At 54.0% G+C, this 26,813-nt stretch overlaps 8 protein-coding genes across 8 annotated transcripts; 3 read left to right on the top strand and 5 right to left on the bottom strand.

The window, feature by feature from the left end:
- Positions 1-60: 60 nt before the first annotated feature.
- On the bottom strand, positions 61-4,399 carry BDP81DRAFT_305377 (glucose-methanol-choline oxidoreductase; the record flags this gene model as incomplete). The annotated part of the gene is made up of 5 exons (XM_060583165.1): positions 61-2,299; positions 2,349-2,876; positions 2,927-3,485; positions 3,552-3,668; positions 3,721-4,399. 5 exons carry the CDS (start codon positions 4,397-4,399, stop codon positions 61-63), a joined length of 4,122 nt encoding a protein of 1,373 aa, XP_060451757.1.
- A 4,966-nt stretch (positions 4,400-9,365) lies between these two features.
- Positions 9,366-10,788, bottom strand: BDP81DRAFT_306200 (glutamate/Leucine/Phenylalanine/Valine dehydrogenase; the record flags this gene model as incomplete). Its single annotated transcript, XM_060583254.1, has 2 exons — positions 9,366-10,678; positions 10,743-10,788. The coding sequence occupies 2 exons, from the start codon at positions 10,786-10,788 to the stop codon at positions 9,366-9,368; spliced, it is 1,359 nt and encodes a 452-aa protein (XP_060451756.1).
- A 281-nt stretch (positions 10,789-11,069) lies between these two features.
- On the top strand, positions 11,070-11,954 carry BDP81DRAFT_8636 (uncharacterized protein). Its single transcript, XM_060596405.1, has one exon. It carries the CDS (start codon positions 11,351-11,353, stop codon positions 11,855-11,857), a length of 507 nt encoding a protein of 168 aa, XP_060451755.1. The 5' UTR covers positions 11,070-11,350; the 3' UTR covers positions 11,858-11,954.
- A 2,521-nt stretch (positions 11,955-14,475) lies between these two features.
- On the bottom strand, positions 14,476-17,894 carry BDP81DRAFT_456577 (DNA polymerase delta catalytic subunit; the record flags this gene model as incomplete). The annotated part of the gene is made up of 3 exons (XM_060593190.1): positions 14,476-15,217; positions 15,273-17,086; positions 17,139-17,894. The coding sequence occupies 3 exons, from the start codon at positions 17,892-17,894 to the stop codon at positions 14,476-14,478; spliced, it is 3,312 nt and encodes a 1,103-aa protein (XP_060451754.1).
- A 1,580-nt stretch (positions 17,895-19,474) lies between these two features.
- Positions 19,475-21,309, bottom strand: BDP81DRAFT_444399 (rhomboid family protein; the record flags this gene model as incomplete). The annotated part of the gene is made up of 3 exons (XM_060591836.1): positions 19,475-19,525; positions 19,577-20,538; positions 20,592-21,309. The coding sequence occupies 3 exons, from the start codon at positions 21,307-21,309 to the stop codon at positions 19,475-19,477; spliced, it is 1,731 nt and encodes a 576-aa protein (XP_060451753.1).
- Positions 21,310-23,367: 2,058 nt separating this feature from the next.
- BDP81DRAFT_413221 (uncharacterized protein) lies at positions 23,368-23,934 on the top strand. The gene is made up of 2 exons (XM_060589280.1): positions 23,368-23,864; positions 23,912-23,934. Exon 1 carries the CDS (start codon positions 23,387-23,389, stop codon positions 23,606-23,608), a length of 222 nt encoding a protein of 73 aa, XP_060451752.1. The 5' UTR covers positions 23,368-23,386; the 3' UTR covers positions 23,609-23,864; positions 23,912-23,934.
- A 606-nt stretch (positions 23,935-24,540) lies between these two features.
- On the top strand, positions 24,541-25,539 carry BDP81DRAFT_444398 (uncharacterized protein; the record flags this gene model as incomplete). The annotated part of the gene is made up of 2 exons (XM_060591835.1): positions 24,541-24,615; positions 24,670-25,539. 2 exons carry the CDS (start codon positions 24,541-24,543, stop codon positions 25,537-25,539), a joined length of 945 nt encoding a protein of 314 aa, XP_060451751.1.
- A 500-nt stretch (positions 25,540-26,039) lies between these two features.
- Positions 26,040-26,621, bottom strand: BDP81DRAFT_388606 (uncharacterized protein; the record flags this gene model as incomplete). Its single annotated transcript, XM_060587153.1, has 1 exon — positions 26,040-26,621. The coding sequence occupies one exon, from the start codon at positions 26,619-26,621 to the stop codon at positions 26,040-26,042; it is 582 nt and encodes a 193-aa protein (XP_060451750.1).
- Between the last annotated feature and the right edge of the window lie 192 nt (positions 26,622-26,813).

Below are 26,813 nucleotides of genomic sequence, written 5' to 3'. Positions count from 1 at the left end.
CCCGAAACCCGGTAAACACGGCCGCGAACAACAAGATGGTACAATGATGAGTTTTCCCACTTAGTAGAGCAGCTCGCCGCTGTCCACCATACGAGAGAACTTATCATCAGGGTCGTCAAACTGGTACTCCTCGCCGCGAACGACGCGATCGACCTCCTCCCTGACAAACGGGAACACGTCCTTCCACGCGTTGCGACCCATCCAGCAGTCAAGGTGTCCGTACCCCGGAACGACGCGACGGCGGTACTGGAGCCCGCCCTGGCCGTCTCCGCCGTGCGAGCCAAAGGTATCGCACAGGATCTCGTACGTGCGCTCCGTCGCCTCGGGCGTGAGCACGGCGTTATCCCGGCCGACGAAGAGCATGACGGGAACGCCCCGGAGGCGACGAATGTTCTCCGTCGTCGTGAGCGGGCGGAAGAGCGGGCCGTTTGTCATGACGTGGCCCTCGAAGCCTTGCTTCATCAGCAGCTGGAGCTGCGTCATGTTGACGCCGCCAAAGAAGCGGTCGATTTGGCGGTGCGTCGCCTCGTTGAGGTTGTTGTGGTTCCAGCAGCGGCCGAAGACGAGGGTGCAGCGGTGGCAGCTTGCGTTGTTGCAGATTTCCTTGCGCTCTTCCGGGTACAGCCTCAGGGCCTCGTTGAGGGCGCGCTGGAGGAAGCTGTCGTCCTTTGCCGTGCTGCAGGAGAACCAGTTGCCGAGGACCATCTTGTAGAGCTTGTCCATGGGGACGGGGCCGATCATGACTTTGGCCATGTTGAGGGGCGCCCAGATGGGGTTCATGAAGACCTGGCTGCCGGTGATGCCGTGGACCCAGTTGGAGGGGATGGTGCCGTCCAGGAGACCCGTGGAGAAGGCGACGCTGCCCATGCAGTGGGCGATGCAGTAGACCTTGTTCTCCTTGGAGTTGCCGTCGGCGTACTTTTCGCGGATGTACTCGAGGCAGGCCTGCAGGTCCAGGCGGGCGTCGTAGGTCGTCCAGTTGTTCTGGGCGACCATGAGCTGGCCGATGCGGTGGACAGCGATGAAGACGCGGTAGCCGGCGCGGGTGAAGTAGTTGACCGCGTTGTACTTGATCGTGGGCAGGGCGTAGATCTGATGATCGACTGCGGCACCGGGGATCATGAAGAGGTTCTTGGTCTCAATGTTAGGGTTGGTCGGCTCCCACATGTGCATGCGCGTCTTGACGCCGTCCCGTGCGACGATGACGAAGGATGCCTTGGGGGGAGTGTCGTTGACGTAACCGTTGTAGGTGACGCTGGGATACTGGAGGGGAGTGAAGGGCGCCAGGAAGAGGGAGAGCGACTTGCGAGTGAAGTAGGTGAGGAAGCTCGCCGCGCTGTAGGCCTTCTTGATAAGACTGCTCCCCGTGGGGGTCATGGTCATGATCTGAGAGACAAAGTCGGCGAGTTGGATGTGCATGATGCCCTTGGCAACGACCTTTCCGCGGCGCCACGGCTCGTCGCAATCGTGAACGGCCTCCAGGTCGCGACTGTGCTCGGTGATGGTGACATAAAGGGTGCTCGTGGCCTTCCAGAACTGCCAAGGGGCCAGGGCAACAGATGAATCGACGACCTTGTATCCGTGGAAGTGGTACTTCTCGCCGTGTATGCCTCGAAGGTCAAAATCGTACGTCATATTGCGAGTTCCCGGTGCCTTCTGGTCCAGGATGAAGAGGTTGAAGTCACCTCTCTGGACCATGAAAGGAGAGCCGCGAAGAGAGGGGCAGACAAAGGTACCCGTCAGCATGGCAGAGTGGTCGGGCTCCTTGATCATGGACTTCGTGTTGAAGGCCTGCACACTGAGGAAGAATCTGGCGCTCTCGCAAAGGCTCTTGGCCGCCCGGTATGCCAGCTCATAAGTGGCCTGCTTGTCGGTCACCAGCCCATCGTCACGGTGGACGAAACCAGACATGACTTCGGTGAAGCCGAATCCTCCAGCCTTGGACTGGTCGGCATGGCGGATGAGTGAGCTGGCCTCGTCAATCCTCTTAATCTCGACCTCAGTCTCTGCCGTTTCATTTGATTCTTTTGGCGCAAACTGAGGCTCCCCAAAGAGGTCCAAGATGCCGTTCTTGTTGGGGTGGATCTTGAGGTCTCTCCTATAGATGTAAGCGTCGACGGAGCGCTCGGCCAGGGCTGTAATTGTGGCAAAGGGATTGACACCAATGGCACCGGGAATGACGGAGGCGTCGGTAACAATGAATCCAGGATGGGTCTCGTCGTCATCTCCGGCGAATACCTCACCAACATCGTTGGTGACACCGGAAGCGCCAGTATCATCGCGGGCCATGCAAGCTCCACTGTGAGTTTTGTTAGAGTAGTTTATGAGAGATTCGAGGTCAAACTTACCCGATGGGATGAACTGTTACTTGCTGGCCTCCCATCAAGGCATGGAAAGGGTTGTTAACAAAAGTTCCGCCCATAGCCTGCGTGGCCTTGGCCAGCAAGTCGTTGAGTTTGCGGACGTGATCGCTGCGGCCAACCCCAAGGAACTCGAGAACTGGCTTGTCGTCCTTGAGGGTAAGCATGGCCTGGCTGCTGTCATGGGACATGACCAGGTAGACCTGAGTGTTATCCATGGATCCGCCCTGGCGATACGCGCCGAACAGATGGCTCGAGTACCGAGCGAACGCGGAGCGGACCTTCTCCTGGAACGGCTCTCCAGTGGCTTCGATGCTACCAGGCATCATCTCCAGAAGGGTCTGGAGAAACGGTGTCAAAGAACGAGGGATCGCTCCCTCTTGGATGACATATCCGTCGAGAGGGTTCTCATGTCCTTCGCGATCATCAATGACGGAGTTGATGGTAGGCCCAATGGGGTTATATGGGTTCGGGAAGGGCTTTCCGATCGCGTTCGCCTCCTCGTCCATATTATATCTGATGACTGTCAGTCGCATGTTCCCCTTAGCAGCAAGTTCCAAACATACCCAAAGGCCAGCATATCGCCATTTCCGCTCATGTTTTCGCCGACACGGGGACTCAGGGGCAACCCCATCTCCTTGCTACGGAGGAGGATCTCAGTGCTACCGATAGCACCGGCACCAAGGAAGACGCACTCCTTGGCATGCACCCACATCAAGTCTCCGTGGAGATTGGCCTTGAAGTGACCACGATTCCGTCCGTGCCAGGCAAAGAAAATGAGGTAGCCGCCAATACGCGGGTCGGCCTTCTTGATGAAACGAACTTCGCTCTCGCAGAACATTTCTGCACCCCAGTTCCAGGCATCGGCCAAGTAAGTCACCAGTGTGGTCGTCTTGGAGCCATCATTGACACCAGTGCAATCCTGGCCGGTCAAGGCTGAAGGGGACATCTCCACACCAGTACTGTTAGGACCATTGCGGAATCTGGTGGTTTGAGGGACCATCTTGAACTTGTCGGACATGCCAAGAGCGACGGCCTGCTTCTTGAAGAGGTTGACTTTGGGAAGTTCGGGCCAGTCATCTGGGTATTGGGTGGGCTCGAGGACATCCCGAGCTCTTTGGTAAACTGAACGATTAGGTGTCAGTGATGTATACAAAGGTTTACAAAATGTTCATAAGGCGAATGACTTACACTTCTCCAGACACTTTGGGTTCTCCCTGATGGACTTGGGCCAGATGGGCATAGACAATGTGGCCTCGTTCGCTTCAAGGAAGACATTGGCGTTCATCAGACTCGTGCCACCCAGGCCTTTCATTGATTAGTAATATGTTTCCATTGTATTTGGGATATAAGAGATTACCATTGCCAACAATAGCATTCAGCCCCTTTCCGAAGATCAAGTGGTACATGCCAGTCGGGTCACCCCTTTCAACGGTTGTGCTGGGGAGCCAACCAGGGGCAAACTCGCCGGAAACGTGAACCTCGTCAAAGGCATCGAGGACTCCAGTAGGATATTCACCAGGCCACTTCTCCTGGCCTCGCTCCAGTACACATACAGACTGGCGCTTGCCGTTGGCATCTTGGCAACGGGCGAGGCGGGATGCGGCGACCGCACCACCGTACCCTGAACCAATGACAACGACATCATAGCTGCTGCGCATCAGCTCGACCGGCTTGGATATGCGAGGGTATTGCCTGCGAGCATCGTCGGCATATGTGCGGATGTTGGCGTAACTCCTGGATCTAGGGGCGTTGTCTTCTTCGTGGATTCCGAACGTTGGTATCCTGTGGGATTTGCTGTATCTGATGCCATTGGATGGAGGTTCCTCTTGATAAGATTTTGAAGACGCGGTCTGTGGGCGTGAGTCTGTAGAGGCAGGCGAGAAGCCGGTATATCTGGGAGTCGAGCCGTTGTGGCCGTTGTGACCATTGGTACCGTTGCTGTCCAAGTGGTATCCATTGGCCTTGGACACATTGATATGGCTGGGGCCGGACTCGGTGCCGTTCTTGAGGCTCTCTGTAGTAGCCATTGGAGCCATATGTGTGGCGCTTCTGGCGCTAGGAAAACCAAGCGTGGCTAATTTCAGGGTATACAATACTCAAAAGCAAAGTTGATGAGCAGATGTGATAGTCTTGAGAGAGGCTTTGCTGATTAGGATAATGCTGCCAAGATCCCGGGTTGATGTGGTTGGTGAGTGATTATGGACTGAGGATGAGAGAAATTCACAAGACTCTATATAGCAACAAGATAGAGAAGTAGATACACGCTTCAAGGCTGAGAAGGACGAATGCGGATGACGAGTGCAGAATGAAGGGCGGAAGAGAGAAATGGGCTTCACGGAGAAGATGTAAGAATGCTTCGTTGGGGGATCCACGGCGGGCCAAGCAGAGGGAGATGCGCCGCTACGAACTATTCCTAGTCAGAAATCCCACACTAGCATATGTAGATACCTAAACAGAGAACCCACCCCAGTCAGACCAGGAGGGAACACCACCGTGGATGACCGGGGTCCTGGGAACATCCTTGCCGAAAAGGCACATGGGGATACTAGGTCGCTAGGTGCATTGGGTGCGCTACGAACGAACGAGCTCGTCAAGTCGGCAAGGCCCAGTGCCGGATCCGTCATCGCATGCAAGTGTGGAGGACATGCTGCGCGAGAATCAGAAGAGATGACCGTTGATCTCGAGCCGAAGCCAAACCAACACGAGCAACATGAGAGAATGCATTGGCAGCATGTGGTCTACGGTAACTAGACACTGAACTCGAGATTAGCAAAATGAGGCAAGCTTGGGCTAGCATAGTTTGATAGCTCTGCTATCTTGTGTCTCGGGCGCAGAGCACGAATCCGAATTCATTCATTCTTGAACTTAAGTTGGAGCGAGCCGACCTAATGAGGCTGGCTGGAAGCCGGGGCTTGAGACTCAAAGCCGGGCCCGGGTTTATCGGGCTCCTGAGAGGAAACGGGGCAGACAATGAGGGCAAGCAACATAGAAGACCGTCGTCTCGGCACGAGCTGAGGTCCTGAAGCCGGGGAGAAGAAGACGGGGGGGGGGGGGAGCCATGTTTCTCGAGGTGTGAGTGGGCGGTCGCGCCGGCGCAATAGAATGCAGAGCTGCAGATGTGCAGAAGGCGTTGCCGAAAATAAGAGTAGCGTCGTGTGGATAGTAATCGGAGTAGGATTGTACTGCGTAAAAGTAGGAGGGCTGATGGAGAGTCGGGCTGTGACAATCATTTGTTAGTGTGCAGCAACTATTGCAGGAGATCCGAGACGGCATGAGTCTATTGGCCGGACCGAGTCTTTCATGACCAGAAAAGAAAGAAGCTGCCTCTTGATGTACATTGTCACGATTGTATGGGGTGGTGCCATTGGTGCCGTTGAAGGGTTGGATTGGGCGAGCTGAATGCTACGAGCAGTACTCCGTACAGAGAGTAGGGCACCTACCTCGGTGGACGAGAGGAGAAATGGAAGTGAGAGCAACATACGTATACGCACTCTAAAAAAGAAAACCTCGCTACCTACCTAGTAAGGTAAGCTAGCGGAAAAATGGATACTGAGTGGCCGGTAAAGACATGTCTCTTGGGTCGTCGCTCTTTGCGTGTGCGCAAAGAGGCCAATGAAACTGGTCGAAAGTTGTCTCCCGTTCGGCTTTAGCCAGTCAGCCGTTCCCAGTGGGGAGGACTCGAAGGAATACGTACCGTGTCGTAGATTTCTCCACCCGACGGAGTGGTTGCCCGTTTGGACTTTGAGTGAGGCCTTTGCACCCTTGCCCCGCTTGTCTTCAACTGGCAGCCACTCCAGAGCTCAGCCGAAAGGAACTTGCACGTGGTACGTGCGTCAAGTATCTTTTTTTTTTCTTCCCATTTTCCCAGACCAGTCTTCCCGAACAATCAGTGATTGCCTAAAGCATCCTGGGGTCAATGATGAATTCAGTAACGGGGAAATGCCACCATGAATTGGACTTTACCCTTGATTGACCCCAGACAGCCACAATCGACACCGAAGCCCCGGTCACAGAAAACTTCAGACCCCTTCCAAACGAGACAGCCGCAACCGTTAAAGAGGAATTGAGCTGCAAAGCCCGCTCGTGCAGCATCAAGACATACAGACATCAATGGACTATTAGACCCAAGTAAGCCAGGTGCTGTCAATTGGACCAGTGCAAGTCTGAATTGAAGCAAAATCGGCTTCCGTGCTGCCCCCCACATGGAAGCTGAGACAATCGAGTGGTGGACTTGGCCAGCCTGGTCTTAGTCCGTCCATTGAGCTATGAGATAACCATTGAAAGAGGAACCTGCCAGAGTCTTGTGCGACAGGATCACCTTACGACTATACCGATGTGTTGGTGCAAAGTGAATTCGACATGATAGGGGCCGTGACCTCGGCTGGACATCATCCACGATTGGGCAAGGATTTTCATGCTACCCAGCCTTGGCCTTGATATAGACGAGGTGTTGTCCTCTTTTTTCTTATTCTGCAGAAGCTGCAGAAGCTAGCTACATCAGAATTTGATGCTGGGTGATGACGATTTATCCATAGAAGCGCATGCGCCGCAGCGAGGCATTACATGAGGCGAGGCACAAGAACAAGCGAGACTTACATTGAATATATGCAACGTTTTCTCAGCATAGTCAATAGAAAAGGTGGCCAAGTTCATTCTGATGTCCATTGGATTGAAGACGTAAAACAATGTTTGATACTCAACATGCGCCGGCCATTGATATGCGCGAATGATATTGGCATGCGGTTAGAGATGATAGAACGATAGGTAGTGAACCGGGTTCCGATATCAATTTGGACTGGCCGGAATTGCGGACTCTGCGTCAAATGAGTGACGAAGTCCGAGGCTCCTGATGCCACAATCGCTGCCCACATGTCTCGTCTGACTGTGTTCTAATCCATGATCAATGTCACGAATGGCCCCTGGCAACTAACTGCGTAATTTGGTAGCCCGTAAGCTCGCACCAACAACGCGGGCCTGCGGCAAGGGCCCGTAGTGGGTCCTGGTCCGGCCCCCCTGCAGGAGGGTGGTCGCTGCGCCATCCGCTACTGCCCCGCTAATGCCATCCCGACTTGGCGGCCCCCACTTATAGCCCATCGGTGCCTTCCGAGTCTCATCAGATGTACATCATGACCGACCAATCTTTCCAATCAGAGTGCCCCCGACATCCCAAGGCAACCGTCAGGCTGAACTGTGCCTCTTTCATCTTACATCCAGCTTTGCGGTAGAGTTGCATCATTCGTCTCGGTCATCTCCAGCCCCGTATCGCTGCGTGCCTCGTCTGCCTCGCTATTGGCAGATCGACAAAACATCAACGGTCAGCAACGTGCGATGAAACCTATGCCAGTGCCGAGTCGACCATCATCATGCAATATCATTTGACAGTCCACGAATCAATCTTTCAAGGACTGTGTAGGGCTGATTTCACTGCCCACGAGGATGCAGACTTATTAGGTACATCAGACGGCCGCTGCTGCAGGGGTCAACCCATCAGCGTCTGGCCAATGCGCCGTAACGACTTACAACGACGTCGGTGGCCTCGCCACTCACCCAGTCGTGCGCCGCCTCGACTCGATTGCATGATGCAAGGTCGACCAGCAGGAACGAGTGCTTGAGCGACGCATATCCAGTACGGCGAATTGTCGAACTCCCTCTCTTCTCTGCTACTGCTGTCGTACGCCTCATAGTCACAGGACGCGAGATGTGCTGGAGATGATACGTTACTATGCACCTCGTCCAGAGACACATATCCTTACGTCCGTTAGGAACGCCTTCTTCAACAAATCCACCACTGGAAACACGCGGTATTTATAAAATGACGTTAAATAAAACATCATCGACATGTCGTGCTGCGCGGGATCTTGTCCGTGGTCGAATCAGCATTATCGTCGAATCGTTTCACAACATGTGAAATCCCCGGAAACTTCTCTTTCCAGCAGTCACACTATCCCTATCTGGGACACATTGGGGAAACACAATGGACAACAACGATAACTGCTGGCGCTTCTGGATTTCTGTTTGGCCAACGTCAGCTCGGCGATGCGGGCCTGGCGCATGCAGCCCCATCCCTCGCCTTGCCAGTGACACCCACATCAGCTAGGGTCGGCGGAGGCATTCTATATCATGTCCAACATTGGACGAGACGAGCCGTCGAGTAGGTACACGTCGAAATCGAGTCCGTGAGCCACAATCGACGTCGATTCACCCGTCGTTGCACTGCCACATCCACGTGGGCAGATGCTTCGTAGCTAGCAACGTTATCCCGGCCCTCTCGATATTGATCTAGCGACAGGCAGAACGCGAATTCGGACCGTCTTCCTCTCGTTCAGCACTATGTTCAACTCTCCAAGCATGTCATCTAGCTGCAGTCCTTACGGCAGACGGCGGAAAGATGCCGCTACGCATCTACTCAAAAGACCCTCAGACGTGCCTGGTATCCGAGGGCAACCTATCAGAGTGTACTGATATCGCTAATGTAGGGTCTCGCAAGGTGATTATCTTTGAGTGAGTTACTTCACTGGGCTCTTTGAGATGGTAGAAATATCAACGGCAGACAAGCCGGCTCCATGCCGCAGTTGGAAGTGGCTTCAGAGTGTCAGCACTCGTTTCAGTATCTATTCTCGTCAGCACCTTCTCTTCACACCCATTCAGACTCGCGCCACTCCTTCCGAAGTGGCGCTTCTGAAGGAATCGGCTTATTCCAATCCTTCAGTCGGCACTTGGAAAGACGGCGGTTGAACGTGACAGTCCGTTGAGATCTCTGCTTACACTTCATCGGCGACCAGTCATCATTCAAAGAGTAAAGAGGTTTGCTTATCAAAAAAAAAAAAGTAATTGGTATTGATTCAACTCAGGTATCCCTGCCGCCAACGCCAGCTCCGAAACACAAATAGACGTTACACCAAATTTCAAGGTCATCACTACGTCTGCCCATCGTCCTTAGACGTGGTTGCCGCCACTAACACTAACTTTTCGTGTCCCTTCCGAATTGCCGGTTGAGAGCGCTTAGTTCCACCAGTCACCCTGGTCGTGCATGGCACGGGCAACCTTGACGAAGCCGGCAATGTTGCTACCAGCGACCAAGCTGGGAAGCTCAGTCTCACCACCCTTGACGTACTCCTTGGCGGTGTTGAGGCCGTTGAGGAAGGCAGCGGTCATGATGTCCTTGAGCTTCTGGTCAACCTCCTCGCGGGTCCAGCTCAGGCGCTGGCTGTTCTGGGCCATCTCGAGGCCAGAGACGGCGACACCACCGCAGTTGGCAGCCTTTCCGGGAGCGTACCAGATGGCCTCGGCGTTCTTCTCCTTGCGGTGAGCCTCGAAGACATCGATGGCCTCCTGGGTGCAGCCCATGTTGGAGCCCTCGGCGATGGCAATGCAGCCGGCGGCAATGAGAGCCTCGGCCTCCTCCTTGGAGACCTCGTTCTGGGTCGCGGAAGGCAGAGCAATGTCGACCTTGCCAACGTGGGTCCAGGGGCGGGCACCCTTGATGTACATGAAGGAGCCCTTGTGGTCGAACTCGGTGAGAGACTTGCGCTGGACCTTCAGGTCGGCAATGTTCTCAATCTGCTCGGGGGTGAAGGCAGCGTCACCCTCGGCGACGAGGCAGCCCTGGGAGTCGGACAGGGAGACAACGGTGGCACCGAGCTCGATGCACTTGAGAGCAGCGTACTGGGCAACATTGCCGGAACCAGAGATGGCAACACGCTTGCCAGCGAAGGTGCCCTTGTTGGCGTACTTGAGCATCTGCTCGACGTAGTAGACAACACCGTATCCAGTGGCCTCGGGACGGATCAAGCTACCACCCCAGGTAAGGCCCTTTCCGGTGAGGACACCCTCGAACTTGTTGCGCTCCTGGCGGTAGGTACCGAACAACCAGCCGATCTCGCGGCCAGAGACACCAATGTCACCAGCGGGGACGTCGGTGTCGGCGCCAATGTGCTTGCTGAGCTGGCGCATGAAGGAGACGCAGAAGCGACGGATCTCGTTGTCGCTCTTGCCCTTGGGGTCGAAGTCGGAACCACCCTTGCCACCACCCATGTTGAGGCCGGTCAAGGCATTCTTGAAGATCTGCTCGAATCCGAGGAACTTGAGGACGGACAGGTTGACGGTAGGGTGGAATCTCAGACCTCCCTTGTAGGGACCGAGGGCTGAGTTGAACTGGACGCGGTATCCGCGGTTGACCTGGAGCTTGCCCTTGTCATCCTCCCAGACGACGCGGAACTGGATGACGCGCTCGGGGATGGAGACGACCTCGAGGGCGGTTCTGTACTCGGGGTTCTGGGTGAAGAGGGAGGAGTTCTCGAGGGTGCTGACAAGCTCTATAGATGGTTTGTTAGTCTTGTTGGATGCGATGAGTAAGTATGGTTGTTGATGGTTACATACCGTTGTAAGCCTGCTGGAACTCGGGCTCGGTAGGAAGGTTCGACATTTTGACGGTCTAAAGGTATGTTATATATGTGGTGCTTCAAGGTTGTGTCTCTGAAAGATGAGTTCCTAGTTCGTCGTTGGCAGAGAGAGAAGCTGATGAAGTTCCAAGTCCAGAAGATGGGGGGAAGGAGGTGCGCCCGCAAGATTATATACAAATCTGGGAACCCCGTCGATCGAAACGAGAGCCAAATCGAATCGAGTAAGAGCTCACAGGCTGGCAACGGCGAAGCGTCTCGTTGCCCCATGTTCACCCCAGTCATCTACTCCCCCAAGCTTCGGGAGCCCTTTGGTGGTGAAGGCAGATGCAGGCGGGGGACCAGGGACTAGCGTGAGAGCAAGACATGTCCGGGTCGGCCGTGGGGGGCGTGGACGGTGGAAAGAGAGAGAGAGAGAGAGATAGGACTCCTCCCCTCGTCTCTCTTCTCACGTCTCAAGCGCGTTCATTCGGCGCTAGACCGACAATTTGTCGTGTCTCATAGCTAACAGAAAGAGAAAAAAAGGGCTCGGGTGAAACCCACGCGGGTTGACGTAAAAAAGACTCAGCGAGTTCTAGGCTGGATAGAATGCCGGGACCGGGCCCGGGTTTCCACGCTATTGTGGCCGGCGGGGGTTTCTCGAGGGTCCCTTTCATGCAGCTCTCTGATTTGCTGGCGAGTTGTCAATTATTCACTACCATCACAAAGAGACAAGAGGTGTTTGCGCTGCCGCGCGAGCGGTGCGATCCCGGAGGCGGCGAGCCGAGCTGCGCTGCCGCCCAGGTTGTAACCAGGTATTGCTGGGGCGGAAACCAGGAGTCCGCAATGGAATTGCAGGGGCTCGCTCAGGGATGGCCCGGACGCTCCATTGTTCGGGAGAGGGAACAAGACATGCCTGAAGCCCTTGGAATGCGCTCCATGAAGCCCATCGACAAGCCCGACGCGCGTGTCCCAAACAGGCCAGAACCTGGGGGACGTCATCCAACAATTGCAGCCCATGCCGCAAGATCCCCCCACCGCTGGCACATGCTTTCGCATGCACGGATTCTGTTCTGTGTCTCGCCCTTCTTTCTTGTCTGTCACTGGGAAAAATAAAGGGTACCCCGTCAAATGTTGCTGTCATTGGAAATGTCCTTGCATGTTGTGGCGTGCCACTTGGACAAGAGCCGAACTGTAGTCCTATCATTCGTCTCTTATTGGTTGGGCCAGGTTGTCGAGATACAGCGAGGTAAGGTAGATCAAATCTTCAAGTTTTTTTTCTTCTTACCAAGTTCTTCTAGCTCTGCAGCGCTAGAAGCCCAAACTGCCACTCGTCCGCAGTCTCTCTCTCTCTCTCCAAATCGTCGATGCTGGTGCGGCAGCGCAGATGGCGGCACTAAGAGAATTATCTGGGCAAGGGTGATGGCTGTCACTTTTTGGCCCATGACGCAGCGGCGTCCATGTCTTGCATAGACCCATGGGGTGTGGTTTTTTTTGCTCCATTATGCCACTTGAAGGTCAAGATAAGGAAAATACGGAGTAGAGGGACGAGGATTTGCGACACATGTGAATTGATCATTGCAACTCGTAAAGGTGTGGTGAGTGGTTGGGGTGAGTGAGTGGTGGCCAGAAGCAGGCTAGCATGAACGGGAGATAGATTGGCAGAAAGAGAGAAAAAAAAGTGTCCGAAGACCGGCGCGTCGAGTCGCAGTTCCGCGATCGGAAGTGAAAGTGCAAGCTGTAAGTAAGTAAGGTAGGTAGGTAGGTAGGTATGTGTGTGCGACCAAGTGATTGAACGAAGACGGCTGGGCTGCCGCTGGTGACAGACTGAGCTGACATGCGAAAATGCTCAGCCGATTTGGGTCGGAAAGTGCGACGAAACCCGATACAATGCGCTGCCTGCTCCCTATCCTCGCAGACCTTACCCCGCCGACGTCGCCCCTCCTTCACACCTTGAGTCCTTGACCAGGGGGCACGTTGGGTTGCGGTTTCTGCCCCTCGCTTCTGAACTCCCGATTCCCGAACCCGCTGTCGCGTGTTTTTTTTTCTTTCTCTTTTCTTTCCTTTAGTCTGATCCCGTTAGTCCCCTGAAGACCACCTAGGCAGGGGTTTCTTTCCTCCGGTGGTTCTCCGGGGCCATCTTTGCCGCCGTTGCTGGAGTGCTGGAGAAAAAAAGGAGGGGTTAAATCTGTATCCGTACGATGGGAAGTGCGGTGGCCCAAAAAAATCTCATCTCGGAATTGAGTTGTTTAGTTCGCAGCCTTACGGTGTGTTGGTATCGCTTGAACTGTGTTGACTTAGAACGGGAATGGGAATGCTAAAGTCTCATTCGACGGTGCGCGCATTCAAAGTCAACAACCACCACCACCGCAAACAGTTCAGGGACTTGTAGCTCCGCTATTTACACACGAATGCACACAGAGACAGAGGGTTGCTCGGCACGTACGTAATAAGTTGGCTCTGTGAATAATGCAAACCACGGTATTGGCTACCAAGATCAACTGGTAGTTGCAAAATTACAAGCAAGCTGCATCTTTACTAGAAAGCTTAACGTATTGTGCATGTTTATCTATATTGATAGATTTCATAGGAATCAGTATCACGAACCTTGGAAGCTGCACCTCACACACACCTCTGCAGTCTGAAGTGTCTAGACAAGGGCGGAGCACAGTCAAAACTCCTCGGCGTAACACAGTAAACCAAGAGATTGATAACCTTAGTTCCAGAAAGATGATGAAGAGAAAGAAAGGAAAAAAAAGTCCCGCCTGGAGAATCCCAGCTTCAGCCTAAACCCCGATCCGAGCGGATGACCGACCGACTGCGGCGACAACATCTACGGAGTAATACAGACCAGGAGTGAGGAGTCTAGGACGACGTCTTTCCATCTGCCCATCTCATCTCATCTCATCTCATCTCCCCCCTCGCGAAGGCTCCCATCCAGTCCCGCCGCCGCCGCCACCAGAAGCGCCGATCCAGCAGCTGGGTAAGGCGGCCTGAACCTGGCCAGACAGTGAAGTGACACGCACCAAATGGCCAAAAGAGGGCGACGGCTGCCCTCACGTCCGCCCTTCCGCTGCCGGCGGCGCCCGGGGCGACCGACCCCCTCCAACGAACCACAGCGCTCGCCCAGCGGTGCCCAATTCTCTTTTACTCAATTCACACACACAACCAGAACTCTCTCACTCGTTCATTTCATTCCTGCAACCTCCGATTCCCACAACGGAACTTGTCCATGCATCGAGAAGTCGGAGACACTTTTTTTTTCTGTGGAATAATGCCGCAATCTAAGCTCATCTCTCTTGCGTTCTCCTAGTATTATGGCCATATTGGGACTACATACAGGACCACTCCCTCCCGATTTTTTCCGACGTATGGAGGATGCTTCTCCGTCTTTGAATATCATGTTGCATGTTGTTTCTTCCCCATACCCTTAGCCTGCTCTGTTGGATCCGTTCCCTGCCTCCTTGAACGGAATTCGAAATCCTCTTGGAATCCATATGGAAACCAATGAAAGAAAGAAAAAAGAAGTCGAACAAACGCCGTGAAACGCCTACCCCGAAACAACATATCTGCCTGCATAAACCTGCTGTAGACCTGTAGACCTCCACACCACCGCTGCATCTACAGCTGCAGAATGTCTCCAAGGTCGGCTCATGGGAAAAGAAAAGCTTAGCGTCGTGAAAGCCCCCCTCATACCCCCCATATTCTAGGTATCCCACTTCTTGGCACGCCTTCTACCAGATTGCCGCCTGGTCAAAGTCGAACCTCTTCAGCTCCTTCCCAGCATCTTCCAAGTCCTTCTTCGCTTTCATACGCATGTAGAAGATGGGGCAGTCCTTGCTACTGCAAATCACTTCGCAGTGCATGCTGCCCTGACACCGCTGGCACTGCGTCCAGAGCCGGCCGAACCGCACCTCGAGATCGGACGTCTTGTCCAGTGTCTTCTTGTACAGTTCGCCGACCCGAGGCGCGCAATCCGAGCACACTGCCCCCGCGCTCTCCTCTTTGCCTCTCAGTGGCTTCTTGCATCCCATGCATGTTTGCGTCTTCTTTGCAAACTTCATCAGGCCTCCGACGGCCGGCGCCGATACTGCAATTGTGCGTGTATGCGCTCCCGTGAGCAGCGAGTTCGCCTTCGTCTCGCCCAGGATGGGCTCGAAGATTCTGCCCAAGGGCTTTGCAAGCTGATTATCAAGATAGTATCGGGTGTCGATCGGTACGTTGTTCTCAAGGACGTAAATGGGATCCTCAGACTTCTCGTAGTTCTTTGCGCCTGCCGCACCCTTGATCATCACGTAGGCAACTCGATCACCTAGACCTGGTGCCGAGCCTGCATCGCGCTTCTTCATTCTCTGAGCGAGCTCGACGTGAGCCTGTTTGGCTGCATAGTCATCTTTGGTGAGCGCCTTCGTAATGACCAACTTCGACATATCAACCTTGTTTTGCAACAAGTCCGCAATCGTATCTTTGACGTAGCTAGGGCAAAAAGGGTCAGTGGATGTGGCTCAGCAATCAGACGATGCAAACTTACTCTTGCGCTCCTTGGACATCTTGGTCGATAAGCATCATTCGAAGCACCTTTTCAATGACGGTTTGCACAAGCAAGCAGTTGTCTCGTCGAACTGTCTCGATACCCTTCGTATCCATCTTGTCGTACTTGTTGGGATTCGTCCAGTACAGGCCGGCGTATCGCTTCTTGTTGATGAGTAGGTACGGGTAGTATACCTTTTCGAACTCCAACTTGATCGGCTTGACGAACTTGGAAGAGACGAAATTGGCAGCTTCCTCGCCAAATTTCATCGCCTCGGGAAGGTCTTTGGTGCCAAACTTGACCATGACAGAGTCAGTATCACCATAAATGACCTGAGCGTCATGGGTGTATCCGTTGGCAATGCAGTATTTTTTCTCCACCTCCTCCTTGGTCTTCATAATCATCTGTCGGCCAAAAGCTGTTGTGCTACTGGCGATTTCAAGACAAGGCAACTTGCCAGTTGTCGCACCCGTGAGTCCGTACACAGAGTTGGCACTGATCTTCAAAGCCAGTTGTCGACCGTTCAGCACTGCTTTCTTGAAAGGATCTGTTTCTCCAGCCAGTTCACGCTTGGCCTGCTTTCTTGCAGTCAAAAGTTCCTCGAGAATCTGAGCAAGGAGACCCTTGCGTTTATTGGCAGTCACAAAGGTGTCGCCGTTCGGGGTGACAATGTAGTCCTCGTCCTTCTTCAGATCGAACTTTTCAATGGCCTTCTTGTTGACCAGTGTCGTATAGCAAAGGTTGTGGGCCTGCATGATACTCGGGTACAGGGAAGCGAAATCGAGGGTTGCAATAGGCACGTCATAATATCCTCGGGTCGGCTCGATGACCGTGGCACCTTCGTACTGCTCGTCACTACCCTCGGATCTCATGTTGGGGATGACCAGCTTCTGTTCGAGGGCTTTTCGAAAAAGCTGACTGATGAATTTTACTTGCTGCCCTCTGGAAAGCAGAAAGTTGAAAGGAATTCCTGTGACTCTTGCCATCTCAGTGTAGTTCTCGAGACAAGACAGCTTGTCCATGAGACGCTGCGGGAGGTATGCGTCCTTCAAGCAGTACAGGGCGAGACGTCGGCGTGATTCAGGGGTACCGTTGAACAGTTCCGTGATCATGGTGTAGTGGACATCTTCCTTTTGCTCTCCTAAGAATTGGGAGCATACAGAGTTGAGCGTGTAACTTCGAAGGTGGTGGTCGCGTTGGACGAGCTGCAGTAAATCGAGTTGCAAACGTCCGTTGGTATTGGTGGCCTTGCTGTCGCGGTTGCCCATCTGCTTACTGGAAAAGTTGGTCTCCTTGGCCCTGGAAGGGATGCTTGGAAGTCGAGACCAGTACTCGAATCCTCCAACCTTCAATGTCTTCGCTCTGTCGAGGAGGTAAGGGAAATCAAAGTTGGCAATGTTGTATCCGATGATGATGTCTGGGTCGACTTTGATGAGGAACTTCTGCCACTCGCTGAGCATCTTCTCCTCCTTTTGGAACTCGAGAATCTGTGTGGCGACGATAGGACTGGTTGTATCCAAGCAGAAGACATTCCGCACGAAGGGCTTCTTTTCTCCGTATCTTGTGACAACGTTCGCAATCTGGATGACGGGGTCGTGTGTCGCCTCGGGGAAGATGCCCTTACGTCCAGCGCACTCGATATCGAACGACATGATTCTTAAAGGAGCCATCTTGGACCACTCCCCCACCGGCTTGTGAGCAATAAGGTCGAGGTAATTGATCTCGGCTTCGATTTGGCAGTTCGATTGTCGTTGAGACTGGTGTAGGACCTGGTATTTTGATGCGGGAGCTTCAACCCAAGACATTCCGAAAATCTAGCAGGAAAATGTTAGCCTCGTCAAGATGGGCGACACCACAGAAACGCACCTTGCAGTCAACCATGAAGCGGAGGACATATTGAATGTTGTCGAATGTCATGATACCACCATCCATGCCCTTCCACAGACCCTTCCAGTTGGCATTGCCCGACTCGATTGTTGTCCGAACCCTGGCGATGAACTTGGGGTCCATGACAGTGACCTTGAGGTAGGGACTCTTGACATTTCCTTGGAATCCGTAAATGTTCTCCCTCATCAGGAAAGCAACTGAGTGAATGCAAGGCTGGTGCTGTGCTACTTGTGACTCAAGATAGGCCTTGAAGGCATTGCAGTCTTCGGGTCGGAATGCCACCGGGGCGGCGACATATAGGTAGTGTTTGAAGTCCGTGACATGCAGCATCACTGAGTGGCCTTGCTCAGTCACACCAAACAGCTTGACTGTTGCTCGACCACCATGTAAGCTGCCCTCCTCCGCCTCGATTTGCTGGAAGGTCAGGCTGTCCCTGGCCGGATTGAAGTCGACGAGAGGAGGTCGCTCCCATGCTTGGTCCTTCTCGGTATTGTTCTGCTTGAGTTCAGAGATGTCTTGGCTCAACTTCTCGAGGACTTCTGATTCGAAGGCGCTCTTGGGTTGACTAGAGCCCGGGAGGTTCTTCGCATTCTTCTGGGAGCCGACATGGCGGGCGGGTGAGGACGAGAACCCTTCGACTTTGCGTTTCTTCAGGGACGAGGGCGTCGACGGGATGTTGCGACGGGTGCTTGGTGTCTCCCCAAGCACACGCTTTTGAGGCAGCACTGTAGCCATTGTGATGATTTGGCTGTGGTGGGAGGGTTGTGCAGAGTGAATCAAGCAGACCTCATAGTCGGGTGGATTTGGGGGGTCGTTAGGTTGTTGCTATGGGATGGAACTTTCAGAAACCCATTAACGCGAAGACGCGCTTGACGTGATTGACGTCGACGTGACTTGACCCACTCTAAAGTGGCTGATGGAAGGCGCGAGCTGATGACTAAGGCCAGCACTTGAGTTCCTCTGGGTCTGAGACGCGACGTTGACGCCAAAGACGGGAGGTGCAGGGGAGCGGGTATTAATTCCCAGTGCCTATCCCCACTCAAGTTCAGGTACACCCTCAATAGTAACATTAACCACACACCGAGGTACCTGCCTGACCAGAGTCGGGAACGAACTCGCCTTCTGGTTTGTTTGTTTACTTGTTTACTTGTTTGCCACTTTAAGAAAGTTGTCGTTTGGTTCCTTTTGAATCCAGTCTTTTCATTTCATCCTCAGCGATAGAGTGATCTTTGTAGAGGTACTACCTTAGGTAGCAGTCATCTTAACCAAGACGTGGTCGGAAGGTACTCCAGAATGACAATCAAAGTGCTGAATGGCTTCTTGCGAAATCTGCCCCGAACATGGACTTTCAAGTATTATGACTAAGGCTAGATGTGGCCGTTCAAATGTTATAACTACAAGATGTGGAAGCTTCTACGCAATACTTCTGAATTGACCTGGCACCTGTTGTTGCACTGCTACACATGATCCCTGTTAGCTGACAAAATCTCAACAGTAGATGTAATTCAAGTACAGCAGTGTGGTAGAAACACATAGACTTAGGAAGCGAACAATCAACTCTGTCCCATTGCGAAGAAAGAGGGAAAAGAGAGGCATGTTTGCTTGCAAATGTCTTCAGATATCCATTCTAGAGGCATCAACGGCAGTTTGTCACAACCGCTCAGCTAAGCCATGCAAATAGGATTCATCAAGAGAGTGCCGGTAACATCATGATTGTAAAAGTAGAAGCAAACTTACTCTCAGTCACTTCCGAAACATTTGCTTTGGCGTGGTGGGACAGCCTTTGACGCATGGCGACGTAAGGAATTTCTTGGAGTTGGGTCTGTGGGCGCGACCGTGGCGGCCTCACTTTCTCAACAGAACAGACAGGTAGACACAGAAACCATGGGGGAAGAAGCACTCATTTATGTTTTCATATTAGGACCGGGTTGGGTTTTCAATACGTAAAACCTCGTACAGCCCATCGAATGATATGTGCGGGGTAAACCAGGGGCGTCAACAAACACGTCCGAGGACGATGCGACTATGTGATGCCGAGACGGTTGGTCGGTCAGCGGGCAGCGAATAGAACCCTGGCAAACCCCCGCAGCCGCTATGCGTTCGCTATGTGTGGCTCTACCTATGAAGACGATTTGTCTCTGTTGGACGTATGGGAGAAGTTCCTTCTTTCTTTTTTCATAAAATAACCCATCGTGAACCGGACGCCGTCGCTGAGCAATGCAAATCATGAACCATCCTTGCCAAAGTCCTTAAACCAATGCAACGCAGACTCTCGTAGCATTAGTTCGGGTATTCCTCCTTCAGATGTCAACTCTTCATGATGAAGTAAGCTTCAACTGGTCAAGCTCGCACCAGTTGTTTACAGGCTGATTGTAGGTTAGCAGACAATCTTGAACATGGGTCATCAGATAACTCACAATACAACTGAGGTACTTGCACCAACTGCAAGTGTTGTGGTAGACGTAGAAGTTGTTCAGTAGGACGACGAAGACGATGATGACAGTCAGCAAGAAGCCGGCTCTGACCAACCACCATGCCCACCAGAGTGGCTTCCTGCCCTTGAAGAACCCGATGGGATTCTTCAGGAACGGAGGCGGGCCACCCTGGTTGGGAGTGAGGTGCATGGATGCGTATGACGGATCCTCAGCGCCAAGCCTGCGTCTCAAGGAGTTGGGTGAATGCAAGACGCAAATGCCGAGCGCAAGACCCATCAGGAAGCCACCGATATGGGCAAAGTTGTCGAGTCCTGGCAACAGACCCAGCACGAAAGAGATGACCACATCCAGCATGATGAACATCAGGTCCTTCACGGGGCTGCGGCGGTCTTTCCAGGAGTATAGGAGGTCGAGCAGGGTGAGGGCAATCACGCCAAAGAGGGCGCCTGAAGCACCCGTCGACGCAGCCATTACACCAGCGTAGTTTGCTCCCATAACGTTGCCGAATATGCCCGCGCTTACATAGACCAAGAAGAAGCGGATCGAGCCGATAGCTATTTCCATCTCCTTACCCATCGTCATCTGCAGAAGCAGATTGAACCCAATATGGATCAGACCTGCGTGCAGGAAGATGGGTGTGATGAAGCGGAACCACTGGTTTGGTTCCGGCGACTGATTGATGTCGTTGTAGGGAGACTCTGGCTCCGGCACACGCCCAAAGCCGCACAAATCGGCGAGGCCGCACTCGTTCGACGGGTTGCCGACGTCGTTCGAGGTCGAGTTCGGGCATGGCCAGTTGATCTGCTGGCCGTAATCTTGGATACCCTTGACGTTGTGCATGCAAGCTACATAGCGAGCACCCATGTTGATCATAACGTAGGTCGAAGGTCCAATCATGGGGTTGAATGAGGGCTTGATCATGATGGGAGAGCCGGTGAGTTGAGCTGTGTTCCGTTAGTGTCATTGCCGTCAAATCTAACTACTTGATTTGGCTTACCATTCTTCACAATCTCAGCGATGAAGACTGCGACCTGCACCAATGTGAAAATGTAGACCAACCACGGAATACCCTTTCTGTCGGCGCCAAACATGCCCAGCTGACCGAATCCAATCTTGTTCTTGTCGCGGCGGCTCTTTGAGCGACGAGTTCCCGCAGGTGCGTCGTAGACATGGTCATTCTCGTTCATCTCCACATCCTTGTGCGGCTGCGTCGGCTGCCGGCTTTGCAGGGGAATCTCGTCGGCCACATTCTGTCTGCTCGAGTCTGGAGAAGTAGAATGGCCGTAGTAAGCTGTATCCGGCTGAGCGTAAGGATTCTGCTGGTGGGCATCGTGGCTGTTGTAGGGCGTCTGGCCGTGGCCAGTGTAGGCTGTGTTTACTGTGTTCATCGTGTTCATGCGTTGGGGTTGCATGTTGTTCGTGGTCTGAGGATGAGGGCTCTGTGTGTTTCCGTTATGGCGAAATCCGTCCTGTGTCGAGTCTACGGGGTAAACATGATCGTCAAAGACGCTTTCGAAGGGGGATACGGTGTTGGCGCGCGGTGGTGGTGGATGACTGGCGCCGGGCGCGGGAGTTATTGAGCTGTAGGGAGGAGCGGGCGTTGAACTGGCTGAGGGAATGTTGTTGTAGGCAGCACCGCCGTAATAGGGAGCAGGTGAGGGAGAAGCTCCTGGAGGGGGTAACGGTTTGTTCTGGTAATAGTCGTTGGCGGCCATGATGTGTGCTGGGTCGGCGGATGCCAATTACGAAGGGATTGGAATTAAGTGAGACCAGGGGAATGGGAATCTGGGCGAGGTCTCGTCCTTTTCTGAGAGTCGAAATCTCGCTTGGAGTGGCTGAACTAGGCTTCGGCGGGCAGCGAAGGCAGGCAAGGCGAATCGGACTAGTGCGAGATAGAGAATGGCTCAGGTACCGACCGGAAAGGGATGGGGCGCGGAGAAATGTGACAGCGGGAGGGTTGAAATGAGGTGTGTCGTAACGCGGTCGGGGGGTCGTGGATATTTGTTCGATGCAGCGTTTTGGCGTGGATCGATGAGCCCGAGCTAAGCCTGGAAGACGGATGGAGTGATTGAGTTGAGGTATGGATACAGTGCAGGGTGTCCGTGAGCGCGGTGGGTCGGGTAACAAGCAAATTAAGCCCCGACTAGCCAGCCTCTCTGAATGAGACCAAGTCACCAAGGTAGTAAGCTGAGAGGGCGAAGCCGCAAAGGAGAGGTGAGAAGAAGGTCGTAAGAGGTAATTGCAGGTTGACCTCAGGCGCGCGGTAGACGAGTTATGAGTTAGCGGGCTGGGAGAATGCCTGTGCACTCAACCTGAGCTTCACTACTTCGGATGACCAGGTGAGTAGAAGATGGTTTGGGTGTTTGAGTGTCGAAGCGCAGAAAGGAGACTTCCTGTGACACCTAAGGGGTTATAGGGGAGGGGAAACGAGTGAAGGGAGGGCTACCTCAGGCTCGTATGTCGTCGGTCGAGGGATGAAATCTAGTAACAGGAACAGGACACGTTCTCACGATACGAAGGGGGGGATGCGAGGAGGTTATTTCTTTTAAACAGCCCAGCTTTCAAACACAAGCCTTCCTGGTCTTGTTTCTGTTTTCTGCCCAAGCCCGCCAAGTGGGAGGCAGAGTACCTTGCGGCTTGCGCTGAACCAACACCACACCGGGTTGGGTCCATAGGTACCTACGTAAGATACTCCGTATAGAGGGAGGAACGGCTCTGTGGTTGGCAGTGAAGAGGACCCAAAACACTGCCCGCCTCTCAGACTCGAGGCCTCTCTTGAACGAGTGGATCACGGTGACGGGAGTGTGTGGGAGGTGGCCCAGTGAGAGCGAAAGAGGGGGATGCACAATGGCACACCACCAAACGGGAGACTGAGCAGGGTGCAGTAGGCTTGCAGTAGTTCCGGCTTTGAGGCTGTGTCAGCAATGCCAGCCTTCTTTTTCTGCATCTTCCGAATCTTTTCCCCGCCGAAGAGGACAGTCGCCAGTATTTGTACACCTACGGATCGGACATTTAAGCCTGAGGTGGGCAAGGAGCAAGCATAGCGAGGCGCCGTACCTTCTCAGCGCTTCCTTGCCTTACGAGGTACTCCGTACAATGACTAGGTACGGAGTACAAAAGTCAAAAGTGACAGGGCGGTTGTCATTCAGCAGCGCATCTGCATCTGCATCTGGCAGCCCTTTGTGGCAGCGGCACACGTCGCGGTACGAAGACTCGTGGCTGCACCTCTGAGTTGTGCTATGTTTGGAACAGGGACCCACAAGTTTCAGATAGTTGCGTAACCAGCCTGCCGACCCCCGGCGTGGCAGGTGAGCTGTAACTCGACCAGACCCTTCGTGCCTTCTTCCAACGTCCTTTCTTGCCTCTGTCTTATGTACCTTCCCACTATTCTGATTGGGCTCGGTGCAGAGCCACATCTCAGCCGAGGTCGATATGCCCGCCACACTCTTCTTCTCGAACTGGCTCAGCTGGTTGTTCATTCACGAGCATCCCCCATCTTTTCTGCGGGATTCGAGGCAGCCCAGCAGACATCGACCAACTTCAGACAGCAAGCCATCCACCTCACTCGCTGATCTGCATAGGATGATCAACTGTCAGCACTCGAAACCTTGAGAGACAGCCACAGCAGCTTCTTGCAATCCTTCCGATGCTGGAGCGACGATACAGGAGGAAGTGCCCTATGGCCAGCGACTGCCGATCCATGCAGTGCATGCAGACTACGGGCAGCACCCTGGCAGCCTGGCTCCGACACTCGCTCCGCAGGGCGACCTCAACCCCAAGACTTCAAGAGTCATGACCCTGGAAACCCTCGCCGATTCCACAGCGTTGGGGGAGCAACACCAGCATGAGGTGTTCATTCCATTATTTTCCATCCCATCAACGTCAACTGCAAGGACCGGCCTTACGGGGCAGGAAAACCTTCAGTTTCTACTCGGCCTCTCCTTGGAAGAAACGACGAGAAGCCATCCCGGATATCCGGGGATCCCCAATAAAGCTCTCCAATGTGCCTTATAAATGGACCCCAAGGACATGACCGACTGGAATGTGGATTTCGCAACACCCGCTATATTGCGCCTTCCTAAAGAATCTGCCCGACACCGTGGGTTCTTCGCATCTCAGCCCTTTTTTGCTCGACTCTTCCTGGTCAACATCGTGGCGTCTACTCATCGCTTCAGGCCTGACTTCGCGTCCATCGGGAACTGAACGTATGAAAACACAGAGAGCAGGTCTAGGCTGGCCTTCAGCAACAGCCGCTGTTGTGATCACGGAACTGGTACATGTCAGCTGAGCTTCCAACAGTTGCTGACATTCACTTGCATCGTTTTTTGCAATAATTTGGACGAAATGCCTGCGCTAGACCGTCAGCCCACTAACAACGGTTGAGCACTGCGCAGGTCTGGGGCACTTACGACGAATGGTGGCTCGGCCGTCATCCACTAAGAAATCGCTACTCGTGGGTGCAAGCCACATCCACTGCCGGAGAGAAACACGAGAAAGCACCCAAGCCCGTGAGATGACGTACTCGGGCAACATTCGAATCCTCTTTTAACTCTTTCTCGTGCTTCTTCCTTGCGTGAGAGGCGACGCTGGATTTGACAGCACTCTGCCAGCCATTTTGGCATTCCCCAAGCCAGCCCTATCCAGAATGCTGGCTCAGACTGGAATCATCGCTGTCCGTGCGGTGTCGGAGATCGGGGGCCCTTCCGCCGTGCGTGCGGCGCGCCTCAGGCCCACGACCGTTGCGACGCCACACACTATCACGTGTCGATAAGATAACAACAAGGAAAAAAGACCCCTGGTTTTATCAACTTTTTTTTTTCCTTCGCTTGGGGGGGAGCTTTAATTAGCAAGAGGGTCGTTGCGCAGAGTTTCCAGAGTTTCTCAATTGCGCGAAGGACTACCTACACAGAAAGCTGAAGATCCGGTTCGCACAATCAGTCGGCACCATGAGCAAGAAAATCCATGATGCTGGTTCTGACTCCGACATGGAGGACGGTGGCGCCAAGCTGAATGCACCCACGGTTCGCCTGACTCCCCGAGTCTTCAGCTCTCACGATTCTAACCCCCATCTTTAGGAGCAGTCAACCGATGCCATGGATGTAGATGTCCCACCAACTCCTGCCGACAAGAGACAGGCGGCAGCTCTGGCTCGCGCCGAACGAGCTGCGCGTAGAAAGCAAATCCGTGAGGGGTTAACGCCAGGAGGCTCCCAAATCTCCTCCTTGGCCAGCACACCGAATCCCGAGTCCCAACCCGCATCGCCTGCGCTCAAAGCTCAAGAGAAGAAGACAAGGGGAAAGAAAGCGACAAGAAAGAGCACGGGCATGGCTGAGAAGGAAGAAGAAAAGCCAGAGGACAATGCGACGACAGAAACCCCCGGCGAGGCCGCCACAGCAGCAGAGCCCGCAGAGCCAACGGAGTCAGCAGAGCCAGCAGAGTCCGTAGAGCCCACAGAGCCAGCGACAGCGCCTACTCCTACTCCTGCAACAGATGCCGAGCCGCTCCCCTTTGTAATCGATGTGAACCCCACTAAGGGCAATATCGCCGACAACACAAGCGCGTCCGTGGCCGGCGACGCCACATCCATTGCCCCCAGCTCGATGTTCGGCGGCGACAGCCAGATGGGAGGACCCAACCGCGCGGCAAGGCGGCGGCAGATGCAGATTGACAACCATCGCAAGGTGATTAAGAAGCAGCTCGGCATCCCCGTCGAGTCGGACGAGCGCGCGGAGGAGGTGGACGCGCTGCTCAAGACCTGGGTCGCCGAGTTTGACGAAAAGATCGAGGCGCGGGTGGCCAAGAAGCAGGCCAAGAAGATTGCGTCAAAGGGAAAAGCAAGCGGTAAGCTTTACAAAGGACGAAACAACAAGAACGATGAGAAGCAGAAGCAAATAAAGAAGCAGAAACAAAAAAAGGCCCTACGAGACCGGCAGGGAGGCAACTAGGGGAGAAGTTGGCCGGCCTGCGGCTCGATGGGGCCACGCCGATTATGGGGAGCAAAGGCGCCGTGAGGGAGTAATGGTTGTGTGATGAAAGGAAAAGGAGGGAGAACACAATAAGACAAAAGTATATACGCATGCATGTTGGCGTCTAGCGGGTCAAATGGAAGGAGGATATCTCAACAATAAATTGAACGCCGAGCTCAAGTACCGGCATATCGGCAATATTTTGCAAGATGGCGAGGTCCTCGTACCCGTCACAGATCGCAACATGCAGACCGTACTTATGTGATGGTGCTCAATAATAGTAATGTACAGCCAGGGGATATTGTCACCAACCCGTTGATGCCCCAAATCGCAACCCTCAACGCCTTTTTGCTAGACTTCCTACTAGCCAATATGTGTACCTAGACTCGAGTCGGATGACTTCCCTCTATGGCCATTATGTTTTTTGTTCCTCGGTATCCTACACCAGCCGTCACCTCTTGTACAGAAACTCCCACCCATTATTGCTTCTTCTCGCCACCCTTCTCCTCACTCGACTTCTTCCCCTGCTGCTCCTCCTCCTCCTTCCGAGCGCCGCTCCAGACCTCAGAAACCTGCTCGGCAATCAAATCACCCAACCCCTTCCCCTCAGCAAGCGCCTTGGCATGCTCAGCAGCCCTCTTGGCCTCCCAGTCCTCGGGCTCGCTACCGTACCACAGCCTCTGCGCGAGGTTGCGCTTCTTGAACTCGATGGCGCGCATCTGCTCCTCCGTCAATCCGTCGCGGCGCATCCGCTCCTCGCGCAGGAGCTGCTTGGTGCGCTGCGCCTGCTCGGGCAGCGCGGTGGGGAACATGCGGGCCATGCGGGACTGCACGCGCTGCATGAGGGATTGGCCGCTGTAGTCGTAGATGAGCTGGTTGCCCGAGGCGGAGAAGCCGGTCCAGAGCATGAAGGTGCGCCAGTCGAGGCGGCGAGGGGGCATGAGCATGATGAGGGGGCAGAGGACTACGCCTGCCCAGGCTGCGTTGGTGATGATTTGGGGGGTCGGGGTCGGGGTTTGAGGGAGGGCGGGTTGGCCCGCGGGTTGTGAGGTTGAAGACATTGTGTATGTGGTCGTGATGTTTTCCGCGGTGGAGGTTTTGTCGGGTTAGGGGTGGTGAGGTAGAGTGGAAGCTGCTCGGGTCGGCGGCTGGGCAGTCTTCTCGCGGGTTCGAGTGCTTCGACGCTGTGTTCGTAGGTGGTCTTCGAGTTCGGGACGGAGATTGGTGTCGCAAGGTAGGTGGATGATGTCGGG

This window comes from Colletotrichum phormii (genome assembly GCF_030913505.1).
Source record: "Colletotrichum phormii strain CBS 102054 chromosome Unknown BDP81scaffold_1, whole genome shotgun sequence".
Taxonomy (NCBI): Eukaryota; Fungi; Ascomycota; class Sordariomycetes; order Glomerellales; family Glomerellaceae; genus Colletotrichum; species Colletotrichum phormii.
The sequence above is the reverse complement of the archived record's forward strand: the minus strand, read 5'-3'. Positions and strand labels throughout refer to the sequence as shown.